The sequence below is a fragment of the Tauraco erythrolophus genome, chromosome 3 (assembly GCF_009769465.1).
Source record: "Tauraco erythrolophus isolate bTauEry1 chromosome 3, bTauEry1.pri, whole genome shotgun sequence".
Lineage (NCBI taxonomy): Eukaryota > Metazoa > Chordata > Aves > Musophagiformes > Musophagidae > Tauraco > Tauraco erythrolophus.
Genome location: NC_141467.1, coordinates 85212714 through 85236970, shown reverse-complemented (window position 1 = coordinate 85236970; position 24257 = coordinate 85212714). Strand labels below are relative to the sequence as shown.

At 38.9% G+C, this 24257-nt stretch overlaps 1 protein-coding gene across 1 annotated transcript in view; it reads left to right on the top strand.

Moving 5' to 3' along the window:
* RSPO2 (R-spondin 2) overlaps positions 1-24257 on the top strand; it is a 111079-nt gene that overhangs the window by 68652 nt on the left and 18170 nt on the right. The window contains exons 3-4 of the mRNA XM_086609514.1: positions 1592-1735; positions 2776-2964. Of these exons, the coding sequence (XP_086465640.1) occupies positions 1592-1735; positions 2776-2964 (333 nt within the window). The remainder of the gene's footprint in view (positions 1-1591; positions 1736-2775; positions 2965-24257) is intronic.

Below are 24257 nucleotides of genomic sequence, written 5' to 3'. Positions count from 1 at the left end.
TTGCCCATTAAGGTCTTTACAGTGGGCTCTGGTCTGTCTGATGGGATAAGAAAGTTATTAATTTAAAGCTGTCCTTGCTGAAGCAATTAGGACCTTTACCATGGATTTCAGTGAGGTCAGAATGTTGTTCTTTCAGCACTTACATACAACTCTTGAGGGAAGTGTGGTGTAACATTTTAAAAGATGTCATCTGTTTAGAAATAAGCTGTGCTAATCAGACATACCAGCAGATTTCTCTGGGCCTCCCTCAGTGCTTTTTGAAGTCCAGTTATGTGATGGTGGTACCAGAGGACGATATGTGGTCTTCAGATGGGGGTGGCTTTAAAGGGCGTTTTATACCTTTCACGTGGGAGGACAGCAGCCAATACTTGACTTTCTGACTTTCCCAAGATAGAAACACTGGAAAAAAACCCCATGAGATTGTGCTAGAAGAGCTGTGGTAATGATCAGTCCGAGAGCTCCTGGCTACAAGTAGAGTGTAGTAGGGCCACTGGGATATAAGGAGACTTGATGCTGAGCAGAAATAGAAGGGATTTGAGGTCTGGTAGGAAGCAGACCCTTGATGATACACTGCAAATTGAATAATAGGGAAAGAAGAGGTAGGGACTTCCAAGTGTCTGCTCCTAACCTACAGACCTCTTGTTGCAGCAGCAATGAAGCACCTTTTACTTCTTCACTCAGGTTCTGAAGATTAGGTTTCCAACATTGTCATTGTTTCCCTGCAAGTATGGTAGGCCTGCCAAAGGTATGTGATTGCTCTTTGAGGTTCTTCTGCATGACTGAATTTCTCAACTCTTTATCCCCTCAGCACCAATCTTAGCTTTCCCTGTGCCTCCAAAGCTCCCACTTCTAGTCAGTCACTCTTGCCTATCTGGAAACCTCTAGTGGAAACCATTTTCTGTTTATTTTTACAGCAAAAAAAAAAAGACATTTCTGAAGAACTCTGTGGGTTATGCATTATCTATTTCTTACCTCTGAGGAGCTCCTTGGGTCTAAAATCTTAGCTATACTCAAGTATTTCAGTCTTGTTTCCTTTGTTGTTATTTTTTTTTTATGTTATAAATTAGGTAATCTTTTAAGTGGAATAAAAAGAGTACACTAACAGCATGGTTTAGCTCCTGAAATTATACAGAAAATGAAACCACTAAACTGGTGAGAAAAACAATTGGATCTATGGCTAGTAAATTGAAATAATATAATTGCTTTTGACAAGAACCTTCTCCAGATGAAAAAAGAATCTCTTATATCAGTAAGCTAACTAATTGATTTAAAAGGACTTTAAAAGGATTTAGATAGGGATTTTTAAAAGTAGGAAAGAATTTGCTTTCCTTCTCCAGAGTAAGACATAAGATGCTGAGGTTTTATCTACAGTTATGATTAAAAAAAAAAAAAAAGGATTAAAAGGATGTAGGGGAAAATGTGGTAAATAATGAGTTAACTGCAATTTCTCTTATCTGATAGATTTCAGGATGACAGTATTGCTCATTATAGCACTTCTGGTTCTGCTATTTTATTGCTATATAAGTCCTTTCATTTTTAGTCTCACCCTAACTTAGCTGTCTCATTGTTCCTTGTGATCCTTTCGATTCAGGATGCAGAATAGAAAACTGCGACTCCTGCTTTAGCAGAGACTTTTGTACCAAATGCAAAACTGGCTTCTACTCGCACAGAGGCCGCTGCTTCCGAGGATGTCCCCCTGGATTTGCAGCCTTGGAAGAGCTTATGGAGTGTGTGGGTGAGTCTTCTAGCACAGCAATGCTGCTGAAGCAGCTCTTTTGCCAGGTGGCAAGGTTCAAATGTGGCACTATTTTTAAGCTGATGCTTAGCATTTCCTATGAAGAAATATTCACTAATGAATTGTGTTTGAATTTCTTTACCCCTTATTATCATTATTGTTATTTACTTTTTTCCAAACTTTGAAATATTGCATTATTGGGAATGCTACTCTGTTCTGCATGAGAAAGTTCTGACCTCTGAACTGTTAATCACCTTGTATGATGATTTATAACTCAGAATTTGTAAGATTTCAGGAAGGCCAGTTTTTGCATTAGAACTTTAAGTCAGTGAAGTACCTGTTGGATTCTTGCCCTCGTAAAACTACCTGCTCATTTTTCCTTTTACCAAGACCAGAACCCAGGGGCAGAGCAGATTGAATTCCTATAACATCTGGGCTTCAAATTCACTTTTAGTTTCTCTGCCGCTCTTCTCTTTTCCATTAGCGAGTAAAAAGTATAAACCACCAAATAAGTGTTTTTAGTAGAAATTTACTGTATAACTGTGCCAGCATTGGCAGTTCTTATAATATTTTTCAAGTCTCACAATTTAGTGATTTGTCTTGAAGCTGGGGAATTTTGTCAGAACAGACTGTTTCTTTCAAGAGTATTCCTTGCATTTCATGATGGAGAAGACCTGGAAATGTCAGCTCTTGAGCTTTGCAAATCCAGGTGACAGCCAAATAGGATTTACTTATTAAAAGAGAAAAATTCAAATAAATCTCATGATTTTAGGAGAGTTTTTTAATATTTGGGACTAACATGATATCTACACATACAGATTGATAGTCTAGTGGTTTGATGCTCAGGTTGATGTTGGCTAAACAGATTATTTCAGGTTCTGTAAGAGATTTTAATTTTTGTTTCTAAGTTTTTGCCTGTTAACAGTAAAACTTTCAAGTGGTGCTTTCTAATAATATATTCTTATTAAAAAGAAATAAAAAAAAAGAGAAAAAAAACAAACAGAAGAATTGCTAACTTGGGGTTTTCTTTGCTTTATCAGAAGGCTGTGAAGTGGGTCAGTGGAGTGAGTGGGGAACTTGCAGCAGAAATAACAAAACATGTGGATTTAAGTGGGGCCTGGAAACAAGAACAAGACAAATTGTGAAGAAGCCAGCGAAAGACACGATACCGTGCCCAACCATTGCAGAATCCAGACGGTGTAAAATGGCCATGAGGCATTGTCCAGGAGGTAAGCGTAGTCCATGCCGCAAAAATCTTTATGAGCTTTCCTTAACTGAAATCTTATTTCTAACTTGAAAAAAAGAGCTGTTTCTTCCCAGCTGAAGGGGAAATCCTGTCTCTACTCTGCCAGCCAAGACTGAAAGGCAGTAGTACTACAGCAGTCCTAATTTGTGCAGCAAGACTCTAGGGAAAGACTCAGCGTGGGAGTGATCAGTCTCTCAGTAGACTGTGAAACTGTATTTTTCCTGGTGTGGTACTGAGGCTTTTTCAAAGAGGTGCCTCGTGGAAGAACCATAACAGGTTGCAGTTTGTGCTTCAGCATGAAAACGATAGTGATGGTGGAATAACTAATTGCTTTGTGCATGGCAGGAAAGATGATGGTTCTAAACCGCTCTGCAGGCAGCACGTCAAGTGCTGGTATGATAGGTATTTAAATTAAATGAACTTAGTTACATGTGGTATTGTTAGCTAGAACTGTTAGCTGGAATCTGTTACTTGCTCTGAATGTTGTAGACCAGGGCCAAACTGTGCTAAATGTGGTACAAGCAGAATAGTGATAGATATTGAGCTTTTCCAGCATGAGACCAGCTTATGGCAATTACCACAAGTAGATAAAAGACATAGACAAATTTCTTTATTGTGGCATTCTAAGACTTAAGTAGCCATGCTGATTTGAAAAAGGAAATGAAGTTTCAAATTTGTGTTCAGTTTCACAGCCCCCGGAGTGGAGACGTCATACGTAGAGAGGAGTTTTTGCTATCAGTTAAATAGAAATGATTAACTTTTCTCTTGTGCAGACTGAACGTTTACAGAGTTTTCAGAATTTGTAGGAGTGGTGAGCAATCAACAGGTGATAAAGATGCCATTCCTTTTGGAATCATAGGATTAAAGAAAGATTCAGGCTTGAAGGGGCTTCAAGAGGTCCAACCTCCTGCTGCATGCCAGGTCAACCATTGAGACCAGACATCATAGAATCATAGAATGGTTAGGGTTGGGAGGAACCTCAAAGATCATCTGGTTCTAACTCCCCTGCCATGGACAGGGCCACCCTCCACTACACCAGGTTGCCCAAAGCCTCATCCAACCTGGCCTTGAACACTTCCAGGGATGGGGCATCTACAACTTCTCTGGGCAACCCGTTCCAGTACCTCACCATCCTCTGAGTGAAAAATTTCTTCCTTATATCCAATGTAAATCTGCCCTCTTTCAGTTTAAATCCATTGCTCCTTGTCCTATCACTACATCCCCTTGTAAAAAGTCCCTCTCCAGATTCCCTTTAAGTACTGGAAAGCTGCTATAAGATCAGCCCAGAGCCTTCTCTTCTCCAGGCTGAACAGCCCCAACTCTCTCAGCTTGTCTTCATAGGAGAGGTGCTCCAGCCCTCGGATCATCTTTGTGACCCTCCTCTGGACCCGAATGGTTACAGAGTCCTGAGAAAAGCTGTAACTTGATGAATAAGCTAAAACTGAAATAATTTGAGTATAGGTACATAAATAAGTATGTTTTGTGTTCTGGGATTGTTGAATGTGTCTCTCTCGGTTTTAACATACTGCCCACCAGCATGTGTGAAAATTATACATAAAGTTTTAGCTTACAGATTAAATCTGTGCAAGCTTTATTTTTGTCTTTAGGACTCTGACACAACCTGGAAGAGAAAATAAAGTTGATTTTCTGTTATCCAGGTAACTGGGTCTGTTTATTCAGTCTTCCTCCTGGTCCTGCTTCCTATGCTCATACGCATGTGCATGCACACCTAGTGCATAGTCATAGTGGTGCTGGGGTGTGTTGTACAGCACAGGTAATCTGCAGCCTAAACAAACTTCTCAAAGACATTGAAGAGTAGAAGCTCCAAAATGTCCAGCTTCTATATAAACTCCTGGCTAGTAGAAATTTTCAGGTGTGGGTTTATTCTTGATAGTTTAGTCAAGTTACAAATTATTCAGATTGTTGTAAATAGTTTGAGAAGTGTGCATAAGTGGACCACAATATTTATGAATGCTGTAGCATGCTCATGTAACTGTGGTCATCTGGAGCTATTGAATATGCATATCTTTTTTGTGGCGGATTCTCTTAGGTTGTTTCAGATTTCCTTGTCCAGCAATTCAGGTCTTTGATTAAACGTTTACCTTGCAAATTTTATCATTTGCAAAGGCACAGTAGTGGGCTTTCCTAAGAGGAAATTTATTGCCTGCGCTATATCAAGATCTTTGACCAAATCTCTGTATTTTTTTTCAGTACATATCAGGAAAATTGTTGCTGCAAATACGAATTCATTGTGAAAGACTTGTAGTACTATTCTATAACCATGGGTTCCAGTAAATCCTAAGGATTAGAGCCCTTTCCTGTCCTCCCACGGCATGGAATTCCCTGCCTATATTTTCAAAGACAAAAATAAATATGTACAAAACTGCAGGTTTGAACTCTCTACATTGAATCCTGATGCTTAATACTACTTCTGTGCAATCATATAAAACACTATTCAGAGTACAAACTCTTTTCTCTCTCCCAAGAAACACTTGAGAGAGGGTGTGTTAGTGATATTTTAACTGCCTGGGGTGAATTTTCCCCAGGCTGGTTTACCTCAGTAGGTGAGGAAGCCACAGAGATTGTCCTATTAGAAACTCCTACTTCATAGTATGTTTTAATGATTATATACATGGCTGGTCTAAGATCCCATCCCTTTTTCATATTTAATTTAGTTAGCAGGTTGCCCCATTAGACACTCAAAATGTTTCATCGCTTATTTAATCACTGTGAAGTAGCAGTAGACAGAGACATTGGTTACAAAGAAGTTGAAATCGAGCAGATCCTGGCTGCTAAGGAAGAGATTCTGCATTTTTAAAAACGTGGTGTTTTCCTAATGTTAGAAATTTTGTAATTGAATTTTTAAACAACACAAGAAGGACATGGAGCTGCTGGAATGAGTCCAGAGGAGGGTCACGAAGATGATCCGAGGGCTGGAGCACCTCTCCTATAAAGACAGGCTGAGAGAGTTGGGGCTGTTCAGCCTGGAGAAGAGAAGGCTCCGGGCTGATCTTATAGCAGCTTTCCAGTACTTAAAGGGAATCTGGAGAGGGACTTTTTACAAGGGGATGTAGTGATAGGACAAGGGGCAATGGCTTTAAACTGAAAGAGGTCAGATTTACATTGGATATAAGGAAGAAATTTTTCACTCAGAGGATGGTGAGGTACTGGAACAGATTGCCCAGAGAAGTTGTAGATGCCCCATCCCTGGAAGTGTTCAAGGCCAGGCTGGATGAGGCTTTGGGCAACCTGGTGTAGTGGAGGGTGTCCCTGTCCATGGCAGGGGGGTTGGAACTAAATGATCTTTGAGGTCCCTTCCAACCCAAACTGTTCAATGATTCTATGAAGTAGGAGAAGATGTAAGGTTCGCACTACCGGGGGACTGAAGGACCATAATCCCTGTAAATGTTGGTTGAGAAGCTGTTAATAAATCCTTTCTTCCTAATGTTCTCATTACATAAACTCACACAAATGTGTAAGATAAGTATTGGATTATACTGCTAAAATGGTTATAGATTGTGATGGATTAAATTGAGCACAGGAAGCAAGGATATTTTTGGTAGAACAAGGTCAAATAAAGTGCTTTTGACACATGCTTTCTACTTCTGTGCATTTTACAGTTACTATTTATGGTCCATATTACAGAAAAACTTCCGAAACAGATTTTTACATATTTGCAGAAGTGGAGTTAAATTCAATTTTCCTACTAAGTACTTCAGTTCCATATTTATGGGGAATTGTGATGTTACCCATCTGGCCATATGGCTGTGGTACAAATCTAGTTGAAGAAGAATAATTCTTTATCATTTTTCCAGCATTTCCAGAGTTGTAGAGATTCAAGCTGGAATGCAAGTGAAAGATGATTTCTCTTCTTTCCTACTGAAGCCAGCAACATAAAAGGATACTCTACTTGACTTCAAATGTTATTCAGTGATATTTTCTTACTGACAGTGCTAATTGATATAACTGTTATTACCAGATGGGAATGCCACATTTGTTTATCTGTTCATGTTATGTTACCCTTGTGGCTCGAGTTTAATATGATTTGTACTATGAGAGGTTAGACTTAGAAAAAGATGGCTTGGATGTTCAGGCCACTTCCCACCTGTGCTGTTACCTTCCTGATAGGGAAGCTCAAAAAGAAAGAAAAAAAAAAAATTAAAAAAGAGCTGTTGTGTTACAAATGATGGGGAAATTAGCGGGCAGAAATGTTCTGTGGGCTCATACAGCTTGCTGTCTGGAATTTTTCCCATATATTTATCATAAATATTCTCTTTTACCTCTTATTTTCACGTGTTTCCCGTGTTCATGTCAGCAAATTACTCTTCTCTTGTTTGTACCCTGGAGGTGCTTAGAGATTGCTCTAATGTTTTGTATTATTACAAAGGGAAGCAAAGCACAGCTCTACTTCTTTCAGTCTTATATCAGACTGCGGTTCTTCAAGCTGTCTGATCCACGATATTACTCTATGCCAAACTCTATTATTACTAGAAAAATCACAAAGTCATTGGTGAATGCTTATTTCAGACACAAAGAAAGAGAGATGAAAATAGGATATATGTTTGCATTAATATTCTGAACTCAAAAGTGGGAAGACAGCAGGACAGGTCATGAGACTACAGTGGGATACAGTTCTTTCCTTGACATGGACATGTAGTTGGATGGACTTCATGCTGCTTGACTGGACTTTGGAGGCTTTTTATGCAGTAGTCTTTTTTTCTGTTGCTGCAATAGAATTTAAGACTTCTGAAGAAACAACAGTAAAAAGACCCAATCGGACTTTCTGTCCTTATACTTCAGTTACATTCCATTTTTAATATTCAGAAATTATGACTGAAAATATTAAAAGATTAAAGAATATATACTTAGATACAGAAAACAAATAAATATGCAAAGCTGTAAAATGCATGTTTTTTTAACCTGATAAGATACTAGTGATATGGCAAACAGGGAGTTAACGATCCCAGTTTGCCAAAATATTATAGGTAGGATAAACAATATTTAGAGTAAAACTCTACATATACTTTGGTGAAGACACTAGCTATACACTTAAAGCATACTAAACTAGCATAATATCACCAAGCAGGCTTGCCTCCTTGCTTTATTTTGTGAACACCAATTACTCTCTGACCAAGGCTTGGCCTTAGCTTGTCTGAAAGTATAACCCATAATTTTCAGTTACAAAGCATGACTCAAAGCTTCTGAAGGAAAAAAGGAAAAAACATTTCAGCATCAGCAGCGAGTTTACAAGAAGTAAACTCCACTAAAGACACTTATTTGCACAGTGCAGGCTGGGAAAGCAACAGTAGTGAGCAAATATTTTTGTGAGTATTTTAGTTCGTGTGCCATTCTGCACATTTTGTGAAGGAGCTAGGAAGTGGGAGCAAGAAGAGACAAGATGAACACAGCTTTCCAGAAAACAGGAACTGTTTTATAGCGTGGCTTAACCCTCGGAGCCTGGCATGCTTGTTAGTACGTTTGTTAGGAAACAAGTTATTGTCAGCTGCAGAATCTGCTTGTCTGGATTGTCAACATCTGCTTTGTACAGAGAATGTTGTGCTGAGAGTATTAAAATGGGCTTTTTTGACCCTTTAGCTGATCATATCAGAAGAGACTGCTGCAGGTGAAAACTAATAGTGAAGGAAATCTAAACGCTAAGCAAAATGAAACCCATAATTTTGTTCATTTCAATGAGAGTGCTGCAACTAGACTTCAACTATTTCAAATTAAGGCACATAGGCAAGAGGTATAGTTATAACAGTCAATAAGTTTATGCCAACTTCTAAAAAATGCACAAAGGGTTGTCATCATTGTTTGGGAATAATAAAAAAAAAATCAAAATTGAATCGTAAGTAGTTCAGGTTGCAAAGGACCTTAGAAGGTCATCTAGTCCAGCCTCCTGCTCAAGTCACATCACTGTGAGAAAACCAGGATTAGCTATTTCTCTGACAGTCCACAGAGATTAAATATTTTCTGTTTTTCAGTCATAGCTGTGTTCCCCTTCTTATGGTTGTTTGTGAGATGATGATTTATAAATTATATATTATAGGAAAGAGGGTGGTGTTTTTATTTGTTTCTAAGTGAAAAATATAAAAATGCACAGCAAATTTGAAATTACATTTTTATATTTGCATTTGTAACCGATTCAAAGGATTCCTATGCACAAAGCTTACCCAACACTCGATTTTTATGGAAAAACACAACAGTATTTATTGTACTGTCATAGCCTTGCAAAAAGCAGCTACTAGCAAAAGCACAACAGTAGTTAGTGCTCTGGTATAGCCTTGCAGAAGCAGTTATTAGCATATGGTTTCCCCTTCTGAGAGTCTTACCACCCTGACTACGCCGGAGACTCTGCCAAGCCAGGAGGGTGTCAATCAGTGGGGTCATTGCAGAGAAGGGAGGCTGACACAGCACCTTCAGGGCATCCCCTGTCTGTTTGTAGAGTGTGCACTGAGTTAGTCAGTGTACGTCTCAGCTGATGGGATATTAAAAAGTAACTGAAATATAGCAAGAAACTCTGATCTTTTTTCTTTTCTGCATTAAGCCATTGCAACTCAATTTATGGTATATTTTCTTAGAAACAAAACCCGATAGTAGTATTTCTTATGTTTGTCATCTTCCCCCACCCTGCCGCAGGGATAGGAAAATTAGGAATCTGTTGATGGAGGAGCGTTCTTTTCCATACTTTCATATCACAGCAGTGAAGAAAACTAAGTTTTGTTAAAGATGAAAGGTGTGCAGATGTCCTCTTTCCTTAGGGCTGACCAATAATAAATCTGCTAGCTCCTGACAACCCAATGTGACATGTTGATGTTGACAGCTATAGGATAGAGATATAGAAAAATTAATATAAATATTATTTTTCATTCAATGCAATTTGTGAGTTATTTGGGCATATGAAAGAGGAAGTATGTGATTGACCAAATCTATGAGTTCCTGTTGACTCATCCTCCTTCACTTTCTATGTGTTTTAAATAAGGTCAGTTAAATTAAGCAGCTGAGCAATTAAATGCTCTGAAAAATAGCAACCAACATTTACTGAAAATAATCCTTCCAAGATTTAGGTAATTTAGGTAACTGTTCAGTTTTCAGGTTGGTATTTTCCTTGAAATTGGTATGGTGGATCTTGCATGGGAGTTGAGGCAGCTTGATATTGAGTCACAGTGCTCCTACAAAACTTTGCTGTTTTAGTCCAGATAAATATCACTATGGGTTACAATAGTAATTATTAAAATTTTTGAGTTTGAGTGAATATAGTGAAATAATACATCATTTGTATGATGATGTATGAGCTCTGAGTGGGGTTCCCCAGGGCTCAGTGCTGGGTCCGGTTCTGTTTAACATCTTTATCAGTGACCTGGATGAGGGAATTGAATGTACCCTCAGTAAGTTTGCGGACGACACCAAGCTGGGAGGCTGTGTTGACCTGCTTGAGGGTAGGGAGGCCCTTCAGAGGGATTTGAACAGACTGGATCGCTGGGCTGAGGCCAATGGCATGAGCTTTAATAAGGCCAAGTGCAGAGTCCTTCACTTGGGGTATAAAAACCCCAAGCATCGCTATAGGCTCGGGGAAGAGTGGCTGGAGAGCTGCCTGGCGGAGAAGGACCTGGGGGTGGTGGTTGACTACCAGCTTGATATGAGCCAGCAGTGTTCCCAGGTGGCCAAGAAGGCCAATGGGATACTGGCGTGTATCAAGAATAGTGTGACCAGCAGGAACAGGGAAGTGATCCTGCCCCTGTACTCGGCACTGGTGAGGCCGCACCTGGAATATTGTGTCCAGTTTTGGGCCCCTCGCTTTAAGAGAGATATTGAGCTCCTGGAGCGAGTCCAAAGAAGGGCGACTAAACTGGTCAAGGGGCTGGAAAATAAAACTCATGAGGAGCGTCTGAGGGAGTTGGGGCTGTTTAGCCTGGAGAAGAGGAGGCTGAGGGGAGACCTGATTACAGCCTACAAATACTTGAGAAGGGATGGTGGGGAGGTGGGGAAGGACTCTTTACATTAGTGATGGGTGATAGAACAAGAGGAAATGGGTATAAGCTTAGTCAGGGGAGGTTCAGGTTGGATGTTAGAAAGAATTTCTTCTCTGAAAGGGTTGTCAGCCACTGGAATAAGCTGCCCAGCGAGGTGGTTGAGTCCCCATCCCTGGATGTGTTCAAGAAAAGGGTGGATGAACTACTTAGGGATATGGTTTAATGAGGGATTAGGGACGGTTGGACTGGATCATCTCTAAGGTCTTTTCCAATCTAGAAATTCTGTGAAATTCTATTTATATTGAAACATGTAACTTAGCTTAGATAGATATAAGTAGCCTAAATTTCCTTGTAGTGCTGTGTGGTTTTGGTTTGTTTGCTTATTGAACTGATAGGTCAGGTTTTAAAGGGTTTTCAGAGGCTTAGCTCTGTTTGTCTTAAGCAGAATTTAAAAATGCGTGGTTCTTTTTAAGACTAGAAATAAAATCTGTCTGAAGTGATCTTTAGAGGGCACTTTTCACAACATTAGCAGAACCCTTTTGTGGAAAAGAGTTGTTGTCACCTGATTTCGGTTTTACTTTTCCTTCTTCAGTACCACGGCCCAAAGCACATCTTGAAATGGACTATATAAACCTGAGTGCAAGATTTTAGTTCTATATACCTTATGAGGACAATTCAGCCTGTGGAATTTTATGTATCATTTTATCATATTGCAGCAGGATACAGTTTCAACTTATTTTCAGAGGATTATCAGGGAATTACTAGCCATGCAGAAGAGCCAACTCCAATGCATTTTCCCCTTCCTTCTGAATATAAATTATCCTTTAATCCTCCTTTTTAGTTAAAGTAATAGGAAATATTTTCTTGGGAATACTTTCATATAGTTTTTCCAATCATAAAAGGTTGTATGCACAATTTATTTATTGCCATTATTATGTCTTAGACCAGATAAGTACTTTCAACATGTGTGTTTCCTTAAGTGTATTGCATTTCAGAAGTAGCGTGAGTATCACATGATGCAGTATCTCCTATGGGAGTTATCTGTTTTTAATGAATAACTGAGTAAGTACCAGAGTGTAAATCCTCATAAATGACCAGCATGAGTTAAAACCGTCCCATGGCAATTATACAGTTCAGCGTTGTTTAAAAATGCTGAAGGAGAGCCAGCTGCTAATCCACGTGGAAATACAAATACTGAAAAGAGCTGTAACTGATCCAAGCACACAGATTGAATTTGTCCATAAAAGGTACTTGACAAATTTTATTGTGCATGCCTTTATGAAGTAACTCCTGTTGATTTTTCTTTTGCTCATTCTGAAACTACAATCCACCTGTAGGAAGAAAAGCCATATACTTACTCATTTTTGATTCTCAACCAGAGAGCTATTTTTTGTACAATATAACGTCAGCCGTTTCAGTCACAGCAGAGAAACCAGCAAACACTCACCTACCTGAGGTTATATTTTCCTTCCTGAGGACTGATCCGTAAGTCACACTTCTATGCATATCCTCTCCCAAACCACAGCCTGGATATGGCAGGTCTGGAGAGCCATCTGCTTCAGGTGTGACGCTACTAGAGAACAATCAGCTTTGCTCAATTTTAAGGATTCAGTAAGGTTTTCCTTGCACAGAACTCTTTTCTCGAGTACTAAGCTTGTTAGGCTATACAGATATTATTGGTTTTCACAACAGTGATACAAGGGCCACATCCAGCTGTGCTCCTGGTAGAATTTTTGATTGGGTGTTTCTGATACTCCTCATCTTTTGTACTGTTCATTTCTCCAGCAGAACATGTACTAACAATGGCAGTGTTTGGATATTGGAAGTTATTCCATAAATAATGGTGACTGTGACTGAAGCAGGAAGACTTCACCAGACTATAATATTTAGAAAATGTGCAGGGTTTGTGTGTGATATTTGGATTTTTATCTGCCTTATCATCATTTAGGATGCTATAAGGAAATGTGAACGATTCTGAATGTTGAACCTTGCTGTGCAGGACTGGCTTGGTAATCTCTAACCAGCTGTGATAGAAATGAGATTCTTTGGATGCACATGTGATTACCAACAGTTAAATTATCAGTTCAAGTAGATAAAGCTTTTCAGCTGTGACATAACTGAGTGCATCCTCCTTGCATAGTACCAATGGAACATAAGTTAAGTATACATCAGCCTCCAACTTGCAGTAGGCTGGCCATGTACGGGCAGCTAATTACAGCTGCTTGGCTGTTAAGCTAGGAACTCATTACACTGCTGTAACTTGATTGATTGTGATGTCCTGTCTGTACCCTTTATAATAGCTTTCTTCTGGAGAATCATTTTGAATGCTCTGCAGCCTGCTTGCTTGATAGCTAGTGGCAACCTAAGGCAGCCTAAGACAGAAGCCTCGTGGATTCAGGCTGAATTCAGCAGAAATTGTTTGCTCCTATCCCACAAGCAGACAGGGCAAATCTGGAAAGTGAAGAATCCAGCAAAAAGGAGGAGAGAGAGAAGAATATGAGAAATAGACCGTTATGGCTTCTTCCTGTTCTTTGGCTCTTTAGACAGAAAAAAAATCATGTAGGGACATTTGAGTCCTAATTAATGGCTTTGTTAGCTGAGTGCAAAAGGTAAAGCTTCTCCACACATGCTGCTTCATTGCCTGGTTTCCGATGCCTTTTAAAATCTCACACACAATGGGCACGTCTACAGTGACATGTACTTCTGAGGCTCCCGAGGAGGTGCTGCTCACAAAACGGAAACAGTTTAAAAGTGTCAGCATAATGCAGTGCAAGAGTTAATTACCCCTGCTGAGAGACAAGATTTACTAGATCTGGCACAGTGCTCTGCAGATATAATGTTTTCAGGCCATGAGGTACTATATTTGTGTATAAAGAGCTGTGATTTGCTGTATGGGTGCATAGCTCACGAGTGCTGACTTGGGGGACACATTCTCTTGTGAGGTTTATTCCTGTCCAATAGTTATCACAGAGGGGCTCACAAAAATTCTGGAAAAAGACATTGCTCAAGTCATAAATGTAGCAGCTTCCAGTACTCTGCTGTAGGCAAGATTTAATTTGATTAGCTTGCACCAGCTGGCTACAGGAGTCAAGGGGGAATGCCAACAGGGAATAGGTGGAGGAGCAGTTTCCCCAGCTGCCCTCACTTGATCGAGTCCTGCCAGTGTTAGAACTAGGCTGGAGTCAACTGCACTGATTTTTAAGGGTGTGCTGTGAAAATCTTTCATAGAGAGCTTCTAGATATGTCCACATCTTTGCCTCTCATGAGCAACACAGAAGGAGGGGAATGGAGGAAAAGATCTGTTGGTTTGTTGTTTGTTGGTTTTTTTTTTTTAATTATTGCTTGTATTTGTTTGTTTCTTTTTTCTTTTTTTAGAGCTTTCTGAGATAATTTGAGCTAATTTTACCTCAGATTGGAAAGCTTGAACACCACTGATTCCCATAGTACTTTTTGCTTTACATCTCAGAGGTGAATGAAAAGAACTTCCTCTTGGTCAGTTTGAATTCTAGGTTTATTCTGAAGAACTGCAAACATGACTGCAGGTTTGTAGTGGAATGAGTGGGGATATGAGCGGAGAAAAAGAGCAAGAGAAAGCAAGAGCTGCTCATGATGAACAGGATGTTCCTACTCTGCATTGGTTTTACATGGTCTCGCATTAAAAATGGATATATTTAAATAATTTTCTAGGCACAGTCCTAAGAATGAATTAGCCTGAAATGAGTAGTAACATGTAAAATAACAATGCAATACCCTAGACGTAACTCAGTACTGTACCTGTGTCAGTAAAACATCTGTACCAGATGATCAAGCACAGAAGCAATGTTAATTATGATGGACACAGTATTGCACCAATTTGTTTAGTTTCAAAAGGGGATTGGTTATGCCTTTATGCAATAAGTCCTCTCTCTTAAACATATTGAGCATGTAGCCGTGGCACTTAAGGCTCTGGTTTAGTAGGACTTCTCAGCGCTAAGTTTACAGTTGAACTTGATGATCTTAAAGGTCTTTTCGAACCTAAATAATTCCATGATTCTGTGATTCTATATTTATTTTGTGTGTCTAAACTGGCACAGCTTAGATTCTGAAGGGACTCCAAAAGTCTAATGTAAAATGTCCTCCACTGAATTAGAATCTTACGTCATCTTTGCTATTTAATCATAGAATCATAGAATGGCATAGGCTGGAAGGGACCTCAGAGATCATCTAATCCAACCACCCTGTCATGGGCAGGGACGCCTCTCAACTAGATCAGGCTACTCAAGGCTCCGTCCAACCTGGCCTTGAACACCTCCAGAGAGGGGGCATCCACAACTTCTCTGGGCAATTTATTCCAAAGTCTTACCACCCTCGTACTGAAGAATTTCTTCCTAAGATCTAATCTAAATCTGTTCTCCTTCACCTTAAACCCATTTCCCCTTGTCCTATCAGTGAATGCTCTTGTAAAAAGTCCCTCCCCAGCCTTCCTGTAAGTTCCCTTCAGGTATTGGAAGGCAGCTATTAGGTCCCCCTGAAGTCTTCTCTTTTCAAGGCTGAACAATCCCAGCTCCTGCAACCTGTCCTTGTAGCAGAGGTGCTCCAGCCCCTGGATCATCTTTGTGGCCCTCCTCTGAACATGCTCCAACAGATCTGTCTCTCTTATGGTGGGGACACCAGAACTGGATGCAGTATTCGAGGTGGGGTCTCACAAGAGCAGAGTAGAGGGGGAGAATCACCTCTCTTGACCTGCTGACCATGCTTCTCTTGATACATCCCAGGATGCGGTTGGCCTTCTGGGTCGCATGAGCGCACTGCCGGCTCATGTTGAGCTTCTCATTTACAAACACTCCCAAATCCTTCTCTTCAGGGCTACTCTCAACCCACTCTGTGCCCAGTTTGTATTTGTGCCTAGGATTGGCCCGACCCAGATGAAGGACCTTGCATTTTGACTTGTTGAAGCTCATGCAGTTAGCACTGGCCCATTTCTCAAGCCTATCAAGGTCCCTCTGGATGGCATCTCTTCCCTCAGGTGAGTCCACGGCACCACACAACTTGTTGTCATTGGCAAAATTACTGAGGGTGCACTGAATGCTGTCATCCATGTCGCTGACAAAGATGTTGAAGAGCACTGGACCCAGAACAGACCCCTGAGGGACACCGCTTGACACTGGTCTCCATGGAGACATCGCACCATTGACCACAACTCTTTGAGTGCGACCATCCAGCCAGTTCTTTATCCACCGAGTGGTCCATCTGTCAAATCCGTGTCTCACCATTTTAGAGACAAGGATGTCATGTGGGACAGTGTCAAACGCCTTGCACAAGTCCCGGAAAATGACATCCGTTGCTTTACCCACGTCAACCAGCACTGTAGCTTTGTCGTAGAAGGCCACTAAATCAGTCAGGTGAGTTATTATCAGTTTATGTTTCTTTATACAGTGTGAATCAGGAAGAAGTATTTGAAGTCAAGTGAAGGCTGATTTTACACAGCCTTACGTATCACCTCCAAGTTTGACACGTCCATTTTATGTCGTGCATATCTATTTACTACATATAAATATTGCAGACACAGTAGCAAACTGTTAACTCATCTTTTAAGACTATTCGAGATCTTTCTTCTTGCAGAATCTGGTTAGCTTGGCTGTTCATTTATTTATCCATTTTAAGCCTTTTTACTCAAATTATAATTTATTGGTTTCCTATGAGCATTCCTTGGGATGCTTAGGTGATCAGACACATAAGTCTGATAACTTCTGGGAACCTGGTACCACGTCAGACTCTGTGGGAGGGCAGAGAAGCATGAAGATATCTAGTTGTAAAGAGCAGCAGTAGTGGGACATCAATAAGAGCAGATGCTTTCCAGCATGTCAGATTTATTGACAACTTTGTTTAAGAAGTTCAAACAAGGGGCATGACTTTCAAGCCCCTATGTTTGAGTTGCACTAATGTGTAGCATAAAGATCACAGGTATTTCCAATGACATTAATATCCCATGATAACACCATAGCTTACACTATAGTGAGCTCCTGGTGAAAATGACAGCCACCTCTTAAATTCTTCAGCTTCTGTCAGCCACAAACATGAGCATCTTGAATGGGTTGCCAACTATACAGAGAATTCAGTGCAGTAGAAAGAGTACTGTAAAAACTGTCAAACTGTTTTGCTTAATTCTTTGCTTTTAAAGTTGCACAATGAAACTTTAGATGTTGACTAGATGCAAGTGCCAGGCAGCTTTGATGAGATCTAGCATAACTGTCTTGAATCTAGATTGCGTTTAGCTTCAATACTGTAGTATTTTCGATATTGATGAAAATACTACATTTATCTGCTACTTGAAATGACAAATGCCTAAAAGATTTCTAAAACAAAGCTAGTTAAAAACTACCACAAAGATGGTTAAATTCCAGCCTTGTATTTTTGCTCTGAATTTATGGACCAGTTTATTTTGTTACGTCCTGATTTACCATCTGTTCCTTAGAACATCTAAACCAGAAGAAAGAACTTTTCCGAGGCCTAGCAAAGAAAAGCCGCAATTTGGCACAATATAGAGAATAAATTTTAAGCATTGCAAAAGACTGGGCAGGAGAGATGCACTAAAAATCAGTTCATGACTCTGCCATATAGCATCTGGAGTAATATATGAGTAGGACTCTTTGAGCGTACTTACAACAGAAGAAAAGAGATTGTATTTGATAACTGATGGCTGAAGAAATTTCTGGGCCATAAAAACTCCACAGTTATAAAAGATCTTCTGAGAAAGTCCTGTGTCAAGCTTCAAGTCATTGCTCTGGTTAGACAGCTAGAATAGATGATGGATGGTTTCCAGCTTAAAGAAAGCACCGTGGCAGAATATAGTAGAATAAGTCTCGAAGCAAAAGGAAGCTGGTTTCAAGGTCATTATGACTGTGTCAGTTTTATAATACAAAATACTGACATTCTGATGTAATGCTCAGAATCAATTTTTCATAATCATTGAAGGTGATTAAATATATATTCGATGCTATCAGCTGTAATTCGCAGCACTCAGTACATGATTATTCTGCCACCAGACTTTCTTAATCAGCTCTGCAATCCAATGCCAGCATGAGCGTAGGCTGCAGTAATACCTCTTTGGAGAGCAGGGAAAGCCAGTGGATCATGAATCCTAGACATATAAATGGAAAATCCTGGGAGATAAGGTTCATTTTTTTCTTGCAGCTGTGGCAAGAAAAAGGAGCAGAGGGATTTATCAGTTCTGTAGAACTCAGTAATAAGGATGGCCCAAAAAACAGCAAAGTGTTTCATAAGAAGTTTTATAACATGCTGAATATTTCTTTCAACTAGAAGTTTTTTATTAAATAAGTAATTGTCCTTAAAATTTCAAGCTCTAAAAAGAGTTGATTCATACAACTTTTCCAGAATAATGGTTTTTGGGTGGAGTATGTTGTGAAAGAATAATATATTACTTTTCTCGTACTTTTCTTCCAACCATCTGAATTATATTTTCAGGGAGATAAAAGAAATTCCATTTCTTTGGAGGGGAACATCCCCCTCCCGCCTTTTATTACAGTGTCATAGGTTTACAGTGTCTCAAACTGTGTCTCAAGCTTATAAAGCGTTCACATCCTAGTTCTTTGGGTGAGATACTTACCTGGAATAGGTCAGTGCTGTTCTGTAGATGAGTTCCAATTGATCTCTCATAGCATTGATGAGCATGAGCTTCTTGATGGTTGTTGCCAAAAGTACAAAGTTTCGTCAAAGCCAGCAAAGTTTCATTGCTTGTCTGGTTTAAACGAGAAGCAAATCTGGTTGTTTTGTAATCATTACTTGTTCCACGAAGTAACAGGATCACAGAACTTAAAAGTGAGCTTAAAATGGGAGCCAGAATATAACTACAGTCCTTCTCACTTCATTGAGCAATTTTGGAACCTCTGTCTAATTCAGGGAAGGCTGTCCTAGAAGAAATTATTAAAAAAAACCCACCCCAAACCCAAACAAACACTTCCCCAACCAGTTGAGGATAGAATAAGAGTTTAAATAGTGTTACTGGAGTTGGAGTTATAACTGGCTGCATCAGAGTGTGTGCTTCAAAGCTGGGAGCGACATGTTGCAAAAGAACTGCTTAAAATTTATTTATTATTATTTTTTTAAGAGAGTTTTCAAAGTCAGCATCTCGGTATCATCTTTCAAGATTATTAAAACAGGGTGTGGATCTATTGATAAGAGGGTGTTTTATTTTTCTGTGCTAACCAAAATTTCGTCTAATTATACAGTTAACTGTGTAAACTCTCTAGAACTGTTCAGTATGTGGTAAAGACAGCTCACTGGCAATTGAATTGTTTTGTCTGTCTTTTATACCACTTAAAATAATTTTTCTAATGGTTTTGTTCTAAGACAGTAATAAGAGAAAAGGGAAAAGCCTTTTTACTGAGAACAGTGTGATGGGGAAACTTTGGGCTTCTGCTTCAATCAAAAATGACTGATTTTGGAAAGACAATTTTTCAGAAAATGACACACTGATACTGTCAGCATTGCAATGCTCCAGCTGCCGAAGGCAAGGTACATTGTCTCAGTAGTGGGATCCCTTAAAATCTGTAAGAGTACTCATCCCCTGTGGATACTTGGAGAAAACTCTAGTGCTTTCTTGAGCAGAACCCTGCAAGCAATCAAAGTCACTGTGCATCACTTGCAGGAATTGTTATAAAAAGGCTTCACCTTATTACTTCCTAAGATGATTCACTGAAGAGAATCAAGTAGTAATGAGGACATTGATGGGAGTTCCCTATATTGCTTTCTCATGTGATTTTTTTTTTTTTTTTTGTCATCAGTTTCCTGATTTCTTAAAGCTCAGCTGCTGAAACCACCGCATAACAGTTTTCATGTTTTAACGATTTTTCCAGTCTTTGTAGCTGCAGGCAAAAGTCTGAAAACACAGACACCCTGAATGTTTCAACACCAGAAACGGAATAAAAAAGCACTGAAAATTAATTATTGCTTTAAAATCTAGTGGTTTTAAATTTTACTTGTGACTGGCTCATGATTTTTGACTCAATGCGGTTGTCAAACTTGTACCTGACATTCAACCCCGAAAGGAACGTGTTTAAAGATGCTGGTTTAGAGTTTTCAATATTTGCTAAAACTGTGTCTCCTTTAGGTATTCATATGAAAAGTCTGATATATTCCTATAGGAAAACAATTGGCATATAATCTGTGTGGAAGAGAATGTTGTCATGTAGGACCTTAGATTTGGCATATTTCCAAAAATCTTACTTTCATGGTATTTACATAAAACCAAGTCAGCAGCAAAAAATCAAGTGTTATTAGTGAAGGAGCACTTCAATGCAATGATCTAGCATGCTAATTTGAGGAGATTAGAAATTCACATTCTAGTTTAGGCTCCGAAAATGAGCTAGCGCAATGCGTTGTGACCGAGCAAAATAATAGCTGGTAATTTACTTCCTTGGTTCCCATCAGCGGTTTCATTTGTGTTGAATAGGTATAATTGTGTGTCCTCAGAGATTGCACTAAACCCGGTTATGATATAGTCAGACTTTCCAAATCCTTTATTAAGCACAGCAATTTCCTGCTACAGATAAAAATACTTCAGCCTTTAGTTATATTTACATTCTGCTAGTAAAAAGTAGCTTTCTCTTAAAAATGTTGTTACTTATGGTATTCAAAATTGAATTATGTTCTTACATTAGTATTCGTGTGAATATGGTGTTCAGCTGAACCAAATTTAAAATAAAAAAAGCACCTTTCTAGAGGCCGTTGAATGGTAGTGATGCCACCATGCTACTCCAGGTATTAGATTTTGAAAGCGAGCACTTTCTGATTGTCTAGCAGTCCAGAGTAGTCACAAGAGGAAAGTGTGGCAGATTTCAAGCCTGATCCAGTTTACAGAAAATGAAGTGATAATAGTTACTGCCGTTAGCCATATGACTCAGTAGTAATTTGGAGAAAAATTGTTTATGCTTGGCAGCACTTAATACTAAACAAGCTGCATAATCTCATTTTTGCTAGCAAACATATTTTGCCTTTGAAAAGGAGCTAAAATGTACTTATGGTGATCTTACACTTTGGAAGATAAGTGCAAGAGGTACTTTGTCTAGTTTGGAAGTTTTGGAGTGTTTTTCTGCCATATTAAAAAAAAAATAATAATCAGATCTGGATCTGCCTTGCTTGAAGCTTCATACAGTGTTTATTACAGTCTAGCTACAGAAAAATAGCAGGAAATTGAGTATTTAGTTGTGTATATAATGTTAAAATTTGGAAACATTTTTGTTTGAGTTACTGTAGTTCAAGAGCCAACACTTATTATTCTGCTTTGATTTTTATAACTCTCAACACATTTGGCTAAGATATGGAACCTTTGGTTTGGTGTGTGCTTAATTTTTTTCTAAATAGTTTGACATCTCTCATGTTTTTCATTTATACCTAAAACTTACCATGTTATCCCCAAAAGCTAATGCTGCACATTAGAGAGATTGGGACAACAGTTGTTTGCTTATATGTAATACAAATATTAACATGCATGCATGGAAATAAAAGTGTTTATATGCTTCCAGGCTTGCTAGTATTTCCTAAATCCAGAAGATATTCGCAGCTAGAATAGTTTGAATGTTTAGCTATTGGTGGTACTTTTAATACACAGCTGTTGTTCAGGGTTTCAAAAATGTGTTTGATAACAGTTTTGTTATTAGCAGGTCCTGCCATGTGCTGGGCACTTCTGAACATTTGCTACTGCAGAGTATTCTTTCAGAAGGCATGAGTGTGTTTTAAGAGATTCCTCCGTCTTTTTCAAAATGCCTTACTGGATTCCAGTTGGACTTGCTGAATCCCTTGGGGGTTTGTGAAAGTGCCCATCATAAAGTTAGTCTTTTTCTGCTCCAAGTAATGGTATTGTAGATCGTGCTGTGGGATTTTTGCAGTTTTGTATTTCTCCATACTAAAATTCAAGATTGTAAAATGCTACGTTACAAATAGTCCCATAGAATCATGTTTGCTTTTTGTTTTCCAGAAACAGTGACCTAATTTATGAAATATTTCTGACTGTGTTGCAGTTACACTTATTAACACAAATGGGACAAAATAGTGTAGTGGTTACATGTGCTGAACGCTCCTCAAGGAGCCCTCCATGACTTTGGTTTAGAAATGGAGTTTGAAACAGTTTGGCAATAAAACTTGTTTTGTGCTATTGGAATTGCCTAGTATTGGTGAAAATATACTTAATTTATTTTCAAATATTTAAAATTTTATTTTTACAAGAGCTAAATCAAGGGGTGGAATAATGAAAGGAAGAGATTTCTTCAAGGTAGCTACCTATGAATTACTTATTAGTTTGGAATAATGATAGTGCAGTATGTCTTTGCATGCAATCCGGATATTAACCCACATGCCTAGAATCCTAACCGTGACTTCAAAAATATTTAACTTTTTATATCATTACAAAATTTCTTGACTGTCCTTTAATTCATTGTACCCTTAAAAAGGGATATAAAATCTCTCCTTGAAATCGTGCCATAAGAACAGTCTTTCTTCCAGTCTTTTGGAGCTTTCAGTACTGGCTAAAAGTAGGCATTGCAGAAGCATATGAAAATATTCAAATTGTGGTTAATGGATTGTGTTTTGTTTTGTACAATTATATTGTTATTGTACTGTGTATAATTGTGTTACTTGATATACAGCTATTCTTCTAAATGTCAAGATGTGGCTAGTAAATAACCTTAAAACTCCGTTTCATGATTACTACAATAAATGAATTTCAATGGAATAATGCAGTTTGGAGAGCAGACATAGCTGTTGTGCACACTGTGCATTTTTGTTGGGACATTTCTACTTCTGTTTTGTTTTGTTTTTTGGTTTTTTTTTTAGTTCTCTAACATAGCCACAAAAAATTTGATGGTTTTTGTAAGTCACTTGAGGGGGAAAAAGAAAAGTCTGATAGTATTTCATAATGTTCTGTTCAAATCTTATGCATAATTTGTCAGTCCTGTATTGAGACAAGATTTGATGTTCTTGTTTGATGGAGCGACTCTGCGCTCAGGATGCTCGTCCAAAGACAGATCTGCTCTTTGACAGGTGCTTACATAGTGTGTATTGAAAATCACAACTCCAGGTACACATCAAACCGTAGTAGCTTTACCAAAAACTGAATTTTCAAAGCTGCTGAGCTTAGCAGACAGGCATGACACTATCAGTTTTTTGCTCTCCCATAAAATAAATACAATACTTTATTTTAAAAGTAGTAGGTTAAATAAGAAATTGCTTCATTTTGAGGGTGGTTACAAAAAGCATCGCTTAACATAAATTCACCAAAACGTCCTACATGTCATTTCCTCTGCCTTTGGTTATGCCTACTGACTACCAGGCTCCTAGCACATTTCAAAACTATTTTCGGATATCTCCAGTTCCCCTGTGTGCTTTCTTCTTCCTTCTGTCTTTGACACAGTTCTCTCTGTTTAACTATATTCCTCTGGACTTCCCTGGTTTCCTTCTGCTTCCTATGCCTGCATTTTTATTTTTTTTTTTTTTATAACCAGAGGTTTCCACTCTGTATGCCTCTTCTGTTTACTCATTCATGCTATATTTTGCTCTTTCAATTTTATAAACTATCTTTCTGTGTGAAATAAATTCATTGATGTAATTAATTTTGACTGATAATATCCTTTTTATCAGCCTATCAGATACTTTTGATGTTTCATGATGATGCTATTTAATGTTTAATAGGTAATCTAAGTAAATGGGATATATTTGTACAACCTTTAAGTAAGAAATCTCAATATATTTATAGATTTGAGCCGGCAATGTGCCATTACAGCAACGAAGGCTAACAGTGTTTTGGGCTGCATTAGGAGTACTGTTGCCAGCAGGTTGAGGGAGATCCTTCCCCTCCACTCAGCACTGGGAAGGCCACACCTGGAATACTGTGTCCACCTTTGAGCTCCTCAGTACAAGAGAGACATGGATATATGTAGAGGGGAGATTTTGATTAGATATAAGGAAGAAATTTTTTACATTGAGGGTGGTGAGGCAGTGGAACAGGTTCCCCAGAGAAGTTGTGGATGCCCCATCCCTGGAAGTGTTCAAGGCCAGGTTGGATGAGGCTTTGGGCAACCTGGTGTAGTGGAGGATTTCTCTGCCCATGGCAGGGGGCTTGGAACTAGATGATCTTTAAGGTCCCTTCCAACTCTAACCATTCTATGATTCTATATACTGGAGAGAGTTCAACAAAGGGCCACAAAGACAATTAAAGGGACTGGAGCATCTCTCCTATGAGGGAAAGATGGGAGAGCAGGCTCTGTTCAGCCTGGAGTAGAGAAGGTTCAGGGGGATCTTACTAATGTGT